Source organism: Bufo bufo, chromosome 1, assembly GCF_905171765.1.
Source record: "Bufo bufo chromosome 1, aBufBuf1.1, whole genome shotgun sequence".
NCBI lineage: Eukaryota > Metazoa > Chordata > Amphibia > Anura > Bufonidae > Bufo > Bufo bufo.
In genome coordinates this window covers 132,570,534-132,588,725 of record NC_053389.1, presented here as the reverse complement: position 1 = coordinate 132,588,725, position 18,192 = coordinate 132,570,534, and the positions used below count along the sequence as shown (strand labels likewise).

Genomic DNA, 18,192 nt, shown 5'->3' with positions numbered 1-18,192 from the left:
GCTGTGCGCCACTGTTCCCCTGCTTACCGCTGCGGTCCCGGGTGCCGTGATCTGCGGCCAGTGCTTCCCCATTTACCGCTGCAGTCCTGGGCTCTATCTGTGTAGGTACTGTGGCAGGCACAGCACTATGAAGTGCCTTTTGCGCTGTGGCATACTGGCATTAGAAGAATTTTGATATCTCTGACTTTTAGTCTAACCAGACTGTCTATAAGGCCTCATGCACACGGCCGTGGTTTTGGAAACGGCGGCTCGGATGTGGGCCCATTCACTTCAATGGGTCTGCAAAAGATGCGGACAGCACTCTGTGTGCTGTCCGTATCCGTTGCCCCGCTAAAAAAATATAACATGTCCTATTCTTGTCCGCGATTTGCGGACAAGAATAGGCATTTATATTAAAGGCTGTCCGTGCCGTTCTGCAAATTGCGGAACGCGCACGGACGCCATACGTGTTTTGCGGACCGCCAAACACACCACGATCGTGTGCATGAGACCTGACTCTGTAATGCCTCTAGCTCCGTTCTATGGAAACAGTAGGTTTAAAGAGCACACCAAATGCTTGAAATAACTTCTTTATTAACTTCAACTTTTCTTCATATATAACACTGTCACCTCCGCAGCAGATAGTCCATGTACATAACACATGTTGAAAAGATATCACAAAATGGCGGTATGCAGAAGATGGTGGTTCAACTGTTCAATCTTGTCATTCAACATAAAATGGATATATATCTCTCTTGAGTATCTGTACTGACACTTTAAGTTATTTAAGCGCTTTATGATCTCTCTGAGCGGTACAATGTATATAAAAAGTCTACACACCCCTGTTAAAATGTCAGGTTTCTGTGATGTAAAAAAATGAGACAAAGATAAATAATTTCAGAACTTTTTCCACCTTTTTAATGTGACCTATAAACTGTACAACTCAATTGAAAAACAAACTGAAATCTTTTACCATATTTTCCACCCTATAAGACGCACCGGCCCATAAGATGCACCTAGGTATTTGAGGAGGAAAATAAGAAAAAAAATATTTTTAACCAAAAGGTGTGCTTTTGGTGGGTTTGAACTAATGGCGGTCTGTGCATGACACTATTATGGGCGATCTGTGGATGATGCACTGTTATAGGGTGGGGGATCTGTGGATGGCACTGTTATGGGTGGATCTGTGGATGGTACTGTTATGGGGGGAGCTGTGGATGGCATTATGATGGTGGGGGGGATCTGTGGATGGCATTATGATGGTGGGGGGGATCTGTGGATAGCATTATGATGGGGGGGGATCTGTGGATGGCACTGTTATGGGGTGGTGGATCTGTGGATGACACTGCTATATGTGTCATCCACAGATCCCCCCCCCATCATAATGCCATCCACAGCCACCCCCCCCCATCATTATCCCATTCACAGATTCCTAGGGAGGGGCTGTAGTAGGCGGGGAGAGCGGCGGGGCCGTGCAGGCACTGTACTCTGGCCCCGCAGCTCAGTAAGTACTGTATTATACGTAGTGTTAATCATCAGATCTAAACTGAATAATGATGCGCTCCCCATGTGTACCGTACTCACTGAGGTCACGTGCCTGCTCCGCCTACTTTATGAATGAAGTAGGTGGAGCAGGCACGTGACCTCAGTAAGTTACGGCCGCCCGGCCTGCCTGCTAGCTGCTAGTGCTTACTACAGGAGCGTGACATGTACCGGTAAGTACGGTACACATGGGGAGCGCATCATTATTCAGTTTAGATCTGATGATTAACACTACGTATAATACAGTACATACTGAGCTGCGGGGCCAGAGTACAGTGCCTGCACGGCCCCGCCGCTCTCCCCGCCTACTACAGCCCCTCCTCCCTCCTCACTAATACATCGCAGTCTGCAATGTAAATTGCCAGCATTCGCCCCATAAGACGCAGGGGCACTTTTCCCCCACTTTTGGGGGGGAAAAAGTGCGTCTTATGGGGCGAAAAATAGGTAGGTAGAGGGAAGAAAAAATATAAAAGTAAAATAATATGCATAAGTGTGCACACCCTTCAACTAATGCTTTGTTGAAGCACCTTTTGATTTTATTACAGCACTCAGTCTTTTTGGGTATGAGTCTATCAGCATGGCACATTTTGACTTGGCAAGATTTGCCCACTCTTCTTTGCAAAAACACTACAAATCTGTCAGATTGCGAGGGCATCTCCTGTGCACAGCCCTCTTCAGATCACCCCACAGATTTTCAATCGGATTCAGGTCTGGGCTCTGGCTGGGCCATTCCAAAACTTTCATCTTTTCTGGTGAAGCCATTCCTTTGTTGATTTGGATGTATGCTTTGGGTCGTTGTCATGCTGAAAGATGAAGTTCCTCTTCATGTTCAGCTTTCTAGCAGAAGCCTGAAGGTTTTGTGCCAATATTGACTGGTATTTGGAACTGTTCATAATTCCCTCTAGCTTAACTAAGGCCCCAGTTCCAGCTGAAGAAAAACAGCCCCTTGGCATGATGCTGCCACCACCATGCTTCACTGAGGGTATGGTGTTCTTTTGGTGATGTGCAGTGTTGTTTTTGCGCCAAACATATCTTTTGAAATTATGGCCAAAAAGTTTAACCTTGGTTTCATCAGACCATAACACCTTTTCCCACATGTTTTTGGGAGACTTCAGATGTGTTTTTGCAAAATGTAGCCTGGCTTGGATGTTTTTCTTCGTAAGAAAAGGCTTTCGTCTTGCCACTCTACCCCATAGCCCAGACATATGAAGAACACAGGAGATTGTTGTCACATGTACCACACAGCCAGTACTTGCCAGATATTCCTGCAGCTCCTTTAATGTTGCTGTAGGCCTCTTGGTAGCCTCCCAGACCAGTTTTCTTCTAGTCTTTTCATCAATTTTGGAGGGACGTCCAGTTCTTGGTAATGTCACTGTTGATCCATATTTTCTCCACTTGATGATGACTTCACTGTGTTCCATGGTATATCTAATGCCTTGGAAATTCTTTTGTACCCTTCTCCTGACTGATACCTTTTAACAATGAGATCCCTCTGATGCTTTGGAAGCTCTCTGTGGACCATGGCTTTTGCTGTGAGATGCGACAAAAAATTACAGGAAAGACCAACTAGAGCAGCTGAACTTTATTTGGGGTTAATCAGAGGCACTTTAAATGATGGCAGGTGTATGCTGACTCCTATTTAACATGATTTTGAATGTGATTGCTTAACCCCTTAAGGACTTAGGACATACCGGTACAGCATGGTTCCTGAGTCCTTAAGGACACATCACGTACCGGTACGTCATGTATAGTTCCGATCACCGCCGCCCCCCCCCCCCCCCCCCCCCCGTGTCGGCAATCGCCGCAAAGCGCAAGTCAATTCAGACCTGCGGTTTGCGGCGGCGTGTGGCGGTGCCATCGGGTCCCCATGCGGCTGTAGGGGGGACCAGATGGCATAGAAGGCAGCGCGATGCCTAAGGAAGGCATCGCGCTGCCTTCCGGTGACGAGCCTGTGAGATCCAGCCCCCTGGATCTCACAGGCCGGAAGCTGTAGGAGTAATACACACAGTATTACTCATACAGCCAATGCATTCCAATACTTCTGTATTGGAATGCATTGTAAAGGATTAGACCCCTAAAAGTTCAAGTCCCAAAGTGGGACAAAAAATAAAGTAAAAAAAAAAAAGTTAAAAAAAAAAGTTTCCCCCCCAAAAAACAAAAAGTTTCAAGCAAAAATAAACAAAAACGTCATTTTCCCCAAATAAAGTAAAAAGAAAATTGGTATCAAATAGGGGGGGGAAGTATACATATTAGGTATCGCCGCGTCCGTATCGACCAGCTCTATAAACATATCACATGACCTAACCCCTCAGATGAACACCGTAAAAAATTAAAACTGTGCTAAATAAACAATTTTTTTGTCACCTTACATCACAAAAAGTACAACAGCAAGCGATCAAAAAGGCGTTTGCCCACCAAAATAGTACTAATCTAACCGTCACCTCATCCCGCAAAAAATGAGCCCCTACCTGAGACAATCGCCCAAAAAAAAAAAAAAAATATATGGCTCAGAATATGGAGACACTAAAATATCATTTTTTTTGTTTTAAAAAAGCTGTTATTGTGTAAAACTTACATAAATAAAAAAAAGGTATACATATTTGGTATCGCCGCGTTCGTATCGACTGGCTCTATTAAAATATCACATGACCTAACCCCTCAGATGAACACCGTAAAAAATAAAAACTGCTAAATAAACAATTTTTTGTCATCTTACATCACAAAAAGTGTAATAGCAAGCGATCAAAAAGTCACACACACCCCAAAATAGTGCCAATAAAACCGTCATCTCACACTGAGAAGGGGTTTACTAAAACTTGGAGTCATTGGTTGATTGGAATTTCACGACTCCGCAGAATGTAGAACACTCCTATCCCACACGTGAGAGCGAAGTTTGCTGTTAACTACCTTTTCCTGCCTTCCCCTCTCCCCTCTCCCCCCCTCCCCCTTCCCTTTCTCTTTATTATTTTCATCCCTTTCCTTTCTTTCTTTTCCTTTTAGACGTCTGTCTGTGATCCAGTTTCTTCAAATTGTTCCACATATGACTGTGGGGTACCCCATTGGGTACTGTGCTTATTTGCCTAACCAATTGCTATTGGTTATATTTTTGCTTCATTCAGTGAACTTTGTTCAATATTTGCTTCATGGCTTGTCATGGTATTGATAATTGAAAAATAAAAATCCTAAATAAAGAATTTACAAAAACAGTCATCTCATCCCGCAAAAATCATACCTTACCCAAGGTAATCGCCCAAAAACTGAAAAAATTATGGCTCTCAGACTATGGAAACACTAAAACATAATTTTTTTTTGCTTCAAAAAATAAATCATTGTGTAAAACTTACATAAATAAAAAAAAAAGTATACATATTAGGTATCGCCGCATCCGTGACAACCTGGTCTATAAAAATATCACATGATCTAACCTGTCAGATGAATGTTGTAAATAACAAAAAAATAAAAACTGTGCCAAAACAGCTATTTCTTGTTATCTTGCCTCACAAAAAGTGTAATGTAGAGCAACCAAAAATCATATGTACCCTAAACTAGTACCAACAATACCGCCACCCTATCCCGTAGTTTCTAAAAATGGGGCCACTTTTTTGGAGTTTCTACTCTAGGGGTGCATCAGGGGAGCTTCAAATGGGACATGGTGTCAAAAAAAACAGTCCAGCAAAATCTGCCTTCCAAAAACCGTATGGCATTCCTTTCCTTCTGCGCCCTGCCGTGTGCCCGTACAGATGTTTACTAGGGATCGACCGATATTGATTTTTTTAGGGCCGATACCGATAATTTGTGAACTTTCAGGCCGATAGCCGATAATTTATACCGATATTCTGGGAATTTTCATTTTTGAAAAAAAAAGAATTCCTACACAAATCTGCTGAAAATTAATATGTTTATTGTTAACGTGTGTTTTTTTTTTTTTGTAAATCTTTCTTTTTCATTTATACTTTAATATTTTTATTTATTTTTTACTAACTTTTAGCCCCCTTAGGGACTAGAACCCTTGTCCTATTCACCCTGATAGATCTCTATCAGGGTGAATAGGATCTCACACTGTCCCTGCTGCTCTGTGCTTTGTGCACACAGCACATGGCAGCCAGGGCTTCGATAGCGTCCTGGCTGCCATGGTAACCGATCGGAGCCCCAGGATTACACTGCTGGGGCTCCGATCGGAGGAGGAGGGGAGAGGGGACCCTGTGGCCACTGACACCAATTATTAAAACTGGGGGGGCTTGGGTGGGGGGGCGCACTGCGCCACCAATGTTTTTAATACGGGGTGGGGGTGGGGGGCGCACTGCGCCACCAATGATTAATACTGGGGGGCTTGGGGGGGCGCACTGCGCCACCAATGTTTTTAATACGGGGTGGGGGTGGGGGGCGCACTGCGCCACCAATGATTAATACTGGGGGGCTTGGGGGGGCGCACTGCGCCACCAATGAAGAGAAATCTCTCATTCATTCATATACAGGAGGCGGGAGCTGGCTGCAGAATCACATAGCCGGCTCCCGACCTCTATGAGCGGTAGCTGCGATCCACGGCACCTAAGGGGTTAACTACCGCAGATCGCAGCTACCGCTCATAGAGGTCGGGAGCCGGCTATGTGATTCTGCAGCCAGCTCCCGCCTCCTGTATATGAATTAATGAAAGACTTATCTTCATTGGTGGAGCGGTGGCCACAGCCCCTCCCCTTCTTTTGTCCTCTCTCCTCTCATTGGCGGCAGCGGCAGCAGCAGCACAGGGGGAGGGAGACACTGCTTCCTTCTCCCCTGTGCTGCTGAGGGAACACGGAGAGCGCTGAGAGCAGCGCGTTTTGTGTTCCCAATACGTTATCGGTATATCGGCAAAATAGATGCCGATACCGATAACTGTCAAAATCCTCTATATCGGCCGATAATATCGGTAAAACCGATAATCGGTCGATCCCTACTGTTTACGACCACATATGGGGTGTTTCTCTAAACTACAGAATCAGGGCCATAAATATTAAGTTTGGTTTGGCTGTTAAAGAGGACCTTTCACCGATTATTACCCTATGAACTAACTATACAGACATGGAGAGCGGCGCCCGGGGATCTCACTGCACTTACTATTATCCCAGGGCGCCGCTCAGTTCTCCCGCTATGCCCTCCGGTATCTCCGCTCACTAAGTTATGGTAGGCGGAGATTCCAGTCACTAAGTTATGGTAGGCGGAGTCTGCCCTTGTTCTGCTCTAGCGCTGGCCAATCGCAGCGCAGAGCTCACCGCCTGGGAGGTTATTTTCTCCCAGGCTGTGAGCTCTGCAATGCGATTGGCCAGCGCTACAGAAGAACAAAGGCAGACTCCGCCTACCATAACTTAGTGACTGGAATCTCCGCCTACCATAACTTTGGAAACTGAGATACCGGAGGGCATAGCCTGAGAACGGAGCGGCGCCCAGGGATAATAGTAAGTGCAGGGAGATCCCCGGGCGCCGCTCTACATGTCTGTATAGTTAGTTCATAGTGTAATAATCGGTAAAAGGTCCTCTTTAACCCTTGCTTTGTTATTGGGAAAAATGGATTAAAATGGAAAATTTGCCCAAAAATGGAAATTCTGAAATTTCATCTCCATTTGCCAATAACTCTTGTGGAACACCTAAAGGGTTAACGACATTTGTAAAATCTGTTTTGAATACCTAGAGGGGTGTAGTTTCTTAGATGGGGTCACTTTTATGCAGTTTCTACTCTAGGGTTGCATCAGGGGGGCTTCAAATGGGACATGGTGTAAAAAAAAACAGTCCAGCAAAATCTGCCTTCCAAAAACCGTATGGCATTCCTTTCCTTCTGCGCCCTGCCTTGTGCCCGTACAGTAGTTTACCACCACATACGGGATGTTTCTTTAAACTACAGAATCATGGCCATAAATATTGAGTTTGGTTTGGCTGTTAAACCTTGCTTTGTAACTGGAAAAAAATTATTAAAATGTAAAATCTGCCCAAAATTTTTGAAATTGTATCTCTATTTTCCATTAATTCTTGTGAAACACCTAAAGGGTTAACAAAGTTTGTAAAATCAGTTTTCAATACCTTGAGGGGTGTAGTTTATAGAATGGGGTCATTTTTGGGTGGTTTCTATTATGTAAGCCTCGCAAAGTGACTTCAGACCTGAACTGGTCCCTAAAAATTGGGTTTTTGAAAATTTCTGAAAAATTTCAAGATTTGCTTTTAAACTTCTAAGCCTTGTAACATCCCCAAAAAATAAAATATCATTCCCAAAATGATCCAAACATGAAGTAGACATATGGGGAATGTAAAGTAATAACTTTTTTGGAGTAGGGCTGAAACGATTACTCTATTAAATCGAGTAATTCGACACAAAAAAATCAGTTTGTGTCATGTGACCACGGAGCGGGAGTGAAGCGCTTGCTATTACTCCCGCTCCGTGGTCTCCCGCTGCGCTTGGAATGCACACTTCACAGCACGTCCATGGTCCCGCGCTGCTTTGACCTCCTGACGTACGCACGCTGTGACCTGACGCACAGTGTGTCGTCAGGCGCAGAGCAGCGCGGAACGATGGAGTGTCGGCGGCGCCCCTGCTGGAAAGGTAAGTTAGTGAAACCGAGGGGGTGGGGGCGCGACTAAGGCCGGGCGCCTGGAGTGCACAGCGTCATAGTAACCAATGACACTGTGCAATCCGGGTGTCAGGAGGAGCATGGCAGCAGAGATTATGGCACAATGGGGGGGTAAAGCTGATGGCACAATGGGGGGGGGGGTAAAGCTGATGGCACAATGGGGGAGTAAAGCTGATGGCACAATGGGGGAGTAAAGCTGATGGCACAATGGGGGAGTAAAGCTGATGGCACAATGGGGGAGTAAAGCTGATGGCACAATGGGGGAGTAAAGCTGATGGCACAATGGGGGAGTAAAGCTGATGGCACAATGGGGGAGTAAAGCTGATGGCACAATGGGGGGAGAGCTGATGGCACAATGGGGGGAGAGCTGATGGCACAATGGGGGGAGAGCTGATGGCACAAGGGGGAGAGATGATGGCACTGGGGGAGTAAAGCTGATGGCACTGGGGGAGTAAAGCTGTTTGCACAAAAGGGGAGAGATGATGGCACAAGGGAGGGGAGCTGATGGCACAAGGGGGCAGAGCTGATGGCACAAGGGGGCAGAGCTGATGGCACTAGGGTGGGGGAGAGCTGATGGCACTGGGGTGAAGGAGAGCTGATGGCACTGGGGTGGGGACAGCTAAAGGCACTGGGTGGGGAGAGCTGATGACACTTGGTGAGAGAGAGCTGATGGCACTGGGGGAACGGACCTGATGGCACTGGGGGGAACAAAGGGTGTTGGGGACTAATGGCAGGGGGTCTGATGAGTTTTTATAAAGGAAAACAGTCTATTAATTATTTTTTTTCTTATTCGATTACTCGATGAATCGTAAAAAATAATCAATAGAATACTCGATTACTAAAATAATCGTTTACTGCAGCCCTATTTTGGAGGTATTATAGAAGTAGAGAAATTGAAACTTGGAAATTTGCAATTTTTTACAAATTTTTGGGTAAATTTGGTATTTTTTTTTTTATAAATAAAAATGAATTTTTTTTACTTCATAAAGTACAATATGTGACGAAAAAACAATCTCAGAATGGCCTAGATAAGTCAAAGCGTTTTAAAGTTATCAGCACTTAAAGTGACACTGGTCAGATTTGCAAAAAATGGCCAAGTCCTTAAGGTGAAATAGGGCTGAGTCCTTAAGGGGTTAATTGTGAACACAGCTACATCCCCAGTTATAAGAGGTGTGCACACTTATGCAACCACATTATTTTAGTTTTTTTTGTTTTCTTCCAGCCACCTTAAAGATTTCAGTTTGTTTTTCAATTGAGTTGTACAGTTTATAGGTCACATTAAAGGTGCAAAAAGTTCTGAAATTATTTATCTTTGTCTAATTTTTTATAGCACAGAAACCTGACATTTTAACAGGGGTTTGTAGACTTTTTATATCCACTGTATATCTTAGGTCTAACTAATAGTTTACTTGCTGAATTTGGTCGCAATTTGCAGTATGCGGTTAGCAATAACTATTTTCAGATTGGTTGAGTATGATCTGGTATGGTTGTATGCAATTTGGATTGCAATATGGAATTTGAATGATTGCAATTGTTTGTATGTTATTTGTAGTTTGCAATTGGTGGAACTGTAAGTAAACACACATATAACTGGTTCAGTATACAGTTCTAATCACTATATTAACAGTAGGAACATTATAGAACTGTTTTAAATACCTATTTTGGCCTCTCTGCTTCCATAAAACACAGCTGTTAGTGGAGTGAATGTCTGTTCAGCTTCTCTCTCTAGTGAATAATGATTCTAGCAGCTCCTGCTAGGGGAATTTCCCACACAAACTGTGTGTGAGGCTGGCTGTAATTGGTCAAAACTCCTGGGCTGTGTGAGGATAGCTAGGATTGGTCAAGACTCCTGCCCAGCAACAACAGTTTAAGGCCTTATGCACACGGCCGTTGTTTGGGTCTGCATCCGAGCCGCCGTTTTGGCAGCTCGGATGCGGACCCATTCACTTCCATGGGGCCGCAAAAGATGCGGACAGCACTCCATGTGCTGTCCGCATCCGTGGCTCCGTTCCGCGGCCCCGCCCAAAAAAATAACATGTCCTATTCTTGTCCGCAAAACGGACAAGAATAGGCAGTTATATCAATGGCCGCCCGTTCCGTTCCGCAAATTGCGGAAGGCACACGGGCGGGTTCTGTTTTTTGCGGATCCGCGGTATGCGGACCCGCAAAAAACGGCACGGTCGTGTGCATGTAGCCTTACTCTGTGCTTTTTGTTGTTTCTGCTGTCATTGAGCTTGCCTCACATTATATAATGAATCTTAAAGGCATATTATCTTTTCTGCTTCTGTGAACACAATATATAACAGTTATATGACATCCAAACATGAAGTCACTGTAAATAACTCTGCTTTTGTCTTTAACACACAAACATAGGAACTGTATAAAGGTTATTGGCAGGTCTAGCTGTATAAACATATAAGCGATATTAGCAACCTAGGACAGGTCTTAGCTGGCCAGCTACAGGTACTGTTGTTCTGGGATACGCTCCACAGTACAGTGTGTGAACGCAAGGTCTTGCAGCGCGGTGCCGACGGGAGGCCATGGAGCGGTGAGTGAGAAGCTTAATTTCACTCACGCTCCCAGGTCATCGAGAAAAACTGCATCGAGGATTTTTTTGCCTGATCTGTGCCGCCTGCCCTGACCCATTGCCTATCTGACTTCGCCTCTGTCTCATCCTTCCGTCCTGCACTGTTGCTCCTGGTAATTACTCAGCCTGCTGACAACGCCTGTACCTCTGGTACCTCCTGGTCCGCCTGGACCAGCTGCCTTGTTTGTCTATCCTTCTCAAGAGGTAGCGACCTGGTTTTCCCCTCCGGAAAGTCTATCCCCACCATCAGGGGTACTGTGAAGATCGAGGAGTTCACATAGACAACGCCCTTAGAGGAGGTAGGACACGCTGGTTCGTGACATAAAGATAACCAAATCGAAGGAGTCAGAATCAGAAATATTAGAAATGGTCATTAATTTATTGAGCAAAATGATCCAATATCTAATTTCTGTGAGTGGCAAAAGTATGTGAACCTTTCCTTTCAGTATCTGGTGTGACCCCCCATGTGCAGCAATAACTGCAGCTAAAAATCTCTGGTAATTGTCGATTAGTCCTGCACATCAGCTAGGAGGAATTTTACCTCATTCCTCTGTACAAAACAGCTCTGCTATGTTGGTGGGTTTCCTCGCTTCAGGTCCTTCCACAAAATTTTCACTGGATTAATGGGGTTGGCCACTTTGCAATATTAACAGTATACTTACTAGTTTCTTGTCTTCTGTAAATTTTTTCCATAGTGTTTCTGCCCTGCTGGTTTAGGGAGCAGATGCTGCTCCTGTAAACGGTGCCTGTGCACCATTTTGTAATAGAAATAGATATTTTGTAATAGAAAATGGCTCCATTCACAAACCCCCTCCTGTCGGCTGTGCGCACTCTCCTTCTGTTTCCTACTGTCCTGCCTCCAGTGTCTGTACTCACAGCTGAGAATCAAGGGTGTGCACAAGCATTGTCTGCTCCAGTGGCTGGAGAACTCTGCAGACTCTTTAGAGATACTTTTGTAACGTTTTCCAGCCTGATGAGCATCAACAACTCTTCTTCTGAGGTTCTCAGAAATCTCCTTTAAGCCTCATTCACACAGTCAATGTTTGGTCAGTGATTTCCATCAGTGATTGTGACTTCGTACAGTATTAGAATGTATGGGCTACGATGAGCCGAAACTATTTCCTGAACTCTGGTTCGGTTCCAAGGTACCACTTGGAACCGAACCCGAGTTCGGGAAATGGCTTTTTACAGTACAAATTAATTTATTAAATTATTGCGCGAAGTATCGCGAGACTTCGCAAAGCAATAACTTTGGCTCATCTGAGCCAATACATTCTAATACTGTACGGAGCTCCTGCTCTGTACAGTATTAGAATGAAGTTTTATGCAAACGACTTCGGATGTTTCATCCGAAGTCAATTCGCTCATCCCTAATTGTGACCCAAAAGGGATAATAAATAAGGCGCAACTGAAGACAGACTTTTCCAATACGCCTGTTTATTTCACTCCCAAAAAAAGGCTAGTTTGGTAAATGTGCCCCATACTGTACATCAGGTAGCCCGAGTCACTTCTTGTTGCCCCTGGATTGGCCAACACTGCTCTTGTGAACAGTGATGGCCAGAATAACCATAAATCCACAGCTCGCCCCAAAAAAGTAAGCCCTAATGCAGCTCCACAGACAGAAGATGGCGACACAAAAACGAATTCCTGTGCAAAAGTACTGTAACATAAAAAAGCAACATACCGTAAATTTGGCATAGCTGTAATTGTACCGTCCAACAGAACACAGGAGTCTGTGTGCCTCAAGGTGGTGCTGCAAAATGTAAAACATAAAAAAAAGATGAAATTGCTGTTTGTTTTCCATTCTCCTACAGAAAGAGTTAATAACAGAGTCCTCATACAGACAGAGCAGGCCCCCCCATGTGCCCCGCTGTAAGCCCCCCTGTCACTCAGCCGACACCACGTTTCTTCTGCTCTTTATCTTCCTGTTGGACGTCGTTGCTCCTCCCGGGGGTCAATTGTGTCTCTTCAGCTTTGTAGTAATAGTCATTATATCTGCAATGGCCAACTGTTCTCTAACCAATTCCAGGGGATTATGAGATTTAGTGATGTCATCAGAGCAGACAATGAAGATATTACTGCGGTGGCCATAACCAAAGGAAACGCTCCTTTCTGTAGACTCTGTCGTATTAACCCTTTCAGTGCTCAGAGAGAAGACGGAAAATTCTTAACCTCATTGCTGATGATCTCACAGCCTCCTTTAGGCCTCTTTCACACGAGCGCGTTTTCTGTCCGGATTCGTAGAGAACGCAAGGCATCCGAATGAATATTGATCCATTCATTTCAATGTGTCTGTACACATGAGTCGTTGTTCACACATCTTTGTGTTCAGGAAAAATCGCGGTACCTTCTTTATTCTGTGTTTTTCACACAGCCGTGGTTCCATAGAAGTGAATGGGGCTCGCATGAAAAACGTAGGTGTCCAGATGCAATGTGTCTTTCACTAATGGTTTGTAGGAGATATAGATTTTTATTCAGTTTTCACGCACGTGAAAAACGAATACAATCTGGACAGAAAAATGCACACACTGAGGGCAATCGCGAGAAAAAAAACAACGGAATAAACTTGCGTGCAAAAACATCCGTTATTCCCTGAACAGATCCTGACACCATCCGTATCTCTCGCGTGATTGAGGCCTTATAGAGACTTTTCCCACAATCTCATTGTATTTGTATGACATAAACGATGATTTGGCGAGCGCACTTTGGGGACTTTTTCGTTGTGGTAAAATCGCAGGTCTCTGACACTAATGGGTGAAAATGTCAAGTCTTTTCAAGCTGGTCACGTAAGCTGCCATTTTACCGCAATTGTTGGACGACTAAAATTAGCTTAGCCCTCACCAGGAGGCCAGCGCTCGTTCATCTGACGGCTCTCAATCCCCATATACACATGCACACTCGGCTGTGTGCGCCCAATCGGGGATAGGAGGAAGCCACTGTTATCTCTTTTGGGAACAAACAGATCAGACATGTTGAAATCGGACTGCCCAATCCTTCTTTCTCCCCAACATCTGCCAATGGCTATACTACCGTACTACCCCATTGCATTTTAAGGGTCCCAATTTCACACATTGGAAGTACATTACACTGTGGCACTATTCTTCCCGTCAAACAGGACACAATTTATAGAGATAGATGTACCGGGGCTGTGTCTGGTATTGCATCTTGGCTCCACTGAAGTGGCTAGGGCTGAACTGCAATGGCATACAACCGGTGGAAAGACAGTTGTAATCCTGGACAATTCCTCAAGTTTTTCACTTGGTCTAATTATCTTTTTTTTATTTTTTTCTCTAAGATCCTTTGTAAACAAGAATCGCTGATAGAAGATGACAAAGTGGGAGACCATCTTTGCTCAAAACCGTGTTATACCACAGCACATACAGAGATGGAAGCACGGCTCAGGGGACACGGTTGGCTACCAAATTGTCCTTGGCACCCTAGATGGAATCTCTAGTAGACAGGTGAGCTGCGCTTGCGTGGTTGACGTACAATTTATGATGTGCATTATGACCTCGGAATATGTGTAATAAATTGCGTATTGATGCTGATTTCAGTGTACAGTGGATTATTCCGCCACTGTCTTTCTATTGATGGAAGTGAGAAAAAAGTGGAAAGTTATCCGGTTTTTAAGGATCTTTTTTTTTTTTTTTTTTTTTTTTTTTACCGACCAATAATCAGACACAGGGCTGGGTGTTCTTCTTGTAGTAAGGCACCCAAATGGTCTTACAGTACCTCAGTATGCCTCTATAAAAAGTGACGTACTAGGGAATATGTTAGAAAGCCCCCCCCCCCCCCCCCAAAATAAATAAAAACCACAGCTGGGCCCCGGTTTATGTGGGGGTATTTGGAAAGACTGGGGGAAAGAGTCTCAGTGGCCCCCTTGTGGTGTGTCACAAGCAGCATTAACTGCATGTGTTGTAGATATGGCCACAGATTTCACCTACTGTACAGTAGTATATTAGAATAATGACGGCGACAGTGATATGCCCCCCCCCTTCAAATACACAAATAAAACAACATTTATAACATAGAACAGACCTAGACACCACAATGTACTCGGATATAATTTCTAATGAAAACCTGCACTTTGGAGCCTACAAATAATTTGCCTCTTCAAGAGCGCCACTCTGTGTATTATAGTATACCTCTAAATAATACAGACCTAAAGTGTCACTATACAAGAAGCGTTATTATCACTTACTTCTGCTATACCAAGACAAATGTAACACTATTTAACCACTTCACATTCGGGCCATTTGCCCTCTTTCTGACCAGGCCTAATTTTGCAAATCTGACATGTGTCACTTTATGTGGTAATAACTTTGGAACACTTTTACTTATCCATGCCATTCAGAGATTGTTTTCTCATGACACATTGTACTTCATGCTAGTCATAAATTTGAGTCAATATATTTCACCTTTACTTCTGAAAAAATCCCAAATTTACCAAAAATTTAGAAAAATTAGCAATTTTCAAAATTTTAATTTCTCTGCTTTTAAAACAGAAAGTGATTCCTCATAAAATATGTATTACCTAACATTCCCCATATGTCTACTTTATGTTGGCATCATTTTGGAAATGTCATTTTATTTTTTTAGGACGTCAGAAGGCTTAGAAGTTTAGAAGCAATTCTTAAACTTTTTAAGAAAATTGCCAAAAAACCACTCAGGTCTGAAGTCACTTTGTGGGGCCTACGTAGTGGATACCCCCATAAATGACCCCATTGTAGAAACTACACCCCTTAAGTTACTTAAAACTGATTTTACAAACTTTGTTAACCCTTTAGGCGTTCCACAAGACTTAAAGAAAAATGGAGATCAAATTTTAAAATTTAACTTTTTTGGCAGATTTTCCATTTTAATCCAATTTTTTCTTTAACACATGGAAGGTTAACAGCCAAACAAAACTCAATATTTATTACCCAGATTCTGCGGTTTACAGAAACAACCCACATGTGGTCATAAACTGCTGTATGGGCGCAGAAGAAAAGAAGCGCCACATGGTTTTTAGATGCCATGTCCCATTTGAAAGCCCCCTGATGCACCCTTACAGTAGAAACTCCCAAGAAGTGACCCCATTTTGGAAACTAGGAGATAAGGTGCCAGTTTTATTAGTACTATTTTTGGGTACATATGGTTTTTGATCATTCATTATAACACTTTATGGGGCAAGGTGACCAAAAAAATTGGTTGTTTTAGCACAGTATTTATTTATTTTTACAGCATTCACCTGAGGGGTTCGGTCAAGTGACATTTTTATAGACCAAATCGTTACGGACGTGGCGATACCTAATATGTATACTTTTTCTTATTTATTTAAGTTTTACACAATAATAGCATTTTTGAAAAAAAAAAAAAATGTTTTAATGTGTCCATGTTCTGAGAACTATATATATTTTGAGCGATTTTTCTTATGTAGGGGGCTAATTTTTTGCGGGATGAGGTGACGGTTTTATTGGTACCATTTTGTGGGACATGGGCCATTTTGATCACTTGGTGTTGCACTTTTTGTGATGTAAGGTGACAAAGATGGCTTTTTTTGACACCGTTTTTATAAATAAAAAATTATGGTGTTTATCGGACTGGGTCGATCATGTGATTATATTTATAGAGTGTATATATATAGAGAATATTGCGTGGGTGAGTTTCCCGCTCCACACAACCAGATGACGCAAGGATGTGACCACTACACTTGGGAAGGCTGGTGAGGTATAGACAACTAGAAAGCAGACTACCTGAGTCGAAACAGACTAGAATCAGTAGATATTTGCCAAAATAGTAAGCCTGTGGGGGTTGCCAGACATAGACCTCTTTGCTACAGGAAGGTGAAAAGGTTCTTTTCCCTTTGTCCAAGGGATTCTCCCACAGCAGTAGATGCCTTCCTTCAGCCTTGGGAAAGGGGTCTTCTGTATGCATTCCCTCTGTTACAATTGATTCCCAAGGTGCTAAACAAAATAAGGGAGGACAGAGCTTCTGTGATCTTGATAGCCCCCTTTTGTCCCCGTCGAGCATGGTTCACCTGGTTAAGACTACTGTCGGTCAGGAAGCCATGGGCCCTTCCGGAGATTCTAGATCTCTTGTGTCAAGGCCCAGTAATACATCCCCCAGTCAGGGGCGTTCACTTGACGGCATGGTTTTTGAAAGGTCTCTTTTGATCCAGTAAGGGGCTATCGGGGTCAGTAGTCTCTACCCTATTAAAGAGTAGGAAGGAAGTGACTACAGGCATACACTGCGTGCAGAATTATTAGGCAAATGAGTATTTTGACCACATCATCCTCTTTATGCATGTTGTCTTGCTCCAAGCTGTATAGGCTCGAAAGCCTACTACCAATTAAGCATATTAGGTGATGTGCATCTCTGTAATGAGAAGGGGTGTGGTCTAATGACATCAACACCCTATATTAGGTGTGCATAATTATTAGGCAACTTCCTTTCCTTTGGCAAAATGGGTCAAAAGAAGGACTTGACTGTCACGGGTGTATGTGAGCAACAATAGTAATACACAGTACAGAGCTACTGACTGGACCCAGAACTAGGGAGGATAAAGGGTGACCCCTGTCCGACCCTCAACGCTCTCCCTATTCTGCTAAAGCACATGCCCGGATCCAAATGGCGGAACGAGGCATGCCCACGTGCCTAAGACTAATGACCCCTGTAACCCCTACAATAGTGGAAGGGGCACGGCCACCAGTGCCCTACTCAGTATATGGAGGGAACCGTGGCCACCTCAGATCCAGTCAGAAAATAAACAGGAACACAACAATGTCTGCACACTTAGCTGAAGGCGTTGCAGCCGCAGAGAAGACGGATCCAAGGACAGGCTGGCAATATCCGGAGTGCTAGCTGCAGCAGAACACAGGTCCAGTGAACTGATAGCTACAAGTGAAGAAACTAAAGCAAGAGCTACAACTGAAGTGAGAACTATAATCCACATCCTATCATAGGAGGAGGGGTGATATAAAGAGAGGGAAATCAAACACATGAAGAACAGCTGTGGTGAAAGAAACCAAAAGTAAACAGAGTAGTGAGAACTCCTCCCAGCTCTAGTAGTGACATCATCACAGGGGTGGAGAAACAGAGCTGTGAGAACGCCCCAAAGCTCTGGTAGTGACATTGACAGGCTCAGAAAAGTCAAAAATAGTGAGATATCTTGCAGAGGGATGCAGCACTCTTAAAATTGCAAAGCTTCTGAAGCGTGATCATCGAACAATCAAGCGTTTCATTCAAAATAGTCAACAGGGTCGCAAGAAGCGTGTGGAAAAACCAAGGCGCAAAATAACTGCCCATGAACTGAGAAAAGTCAAGCGTGCAGCTGCCAAGATGCCACTTGCCACCAGTTTGGCCATATTTCAGAGCTGCAACATCACTGGAGTGCCCAAAAGCACAAGGTGTGCAATACTCAGAGACATGGCCAAGGTAAGAAAGGCTGAAAGACGACCACCACTGAACAAGACACACAAGCTGAAACGTCAAGACTGGGCCAAGAAA

At 43.9% G+C, this 18,192-nt stretch overlaps 1 protein-coding gene across 3 annotated transcripts in view; it reads left to right on the top strand.

The window, feature by feature from the left end:
• NPHP4 (nephrocystin 4) overlaps nt 1–18,192 on the top strand; it is a 323,852-nt gene that overhangs the window by 2,171 nt on the left and 303,489 nt on the right. For all 3 annotated transcript variants that reach the window (XM_040429459.1, XM_040429453.1, XM_040429446.1), the window contains exon 2: nt 14,000–14,165. In XM_040429459.1, the coding sequence (XP_040285393.1) occupies nt 14,031–14,165 (135 nt within the window). In that variant the 5' untranslated portion in view covers nt 14,000–14,030. The remainder of the gene's footprint in view (nt 1–13,999; nt 14,166–18,192) is intronic.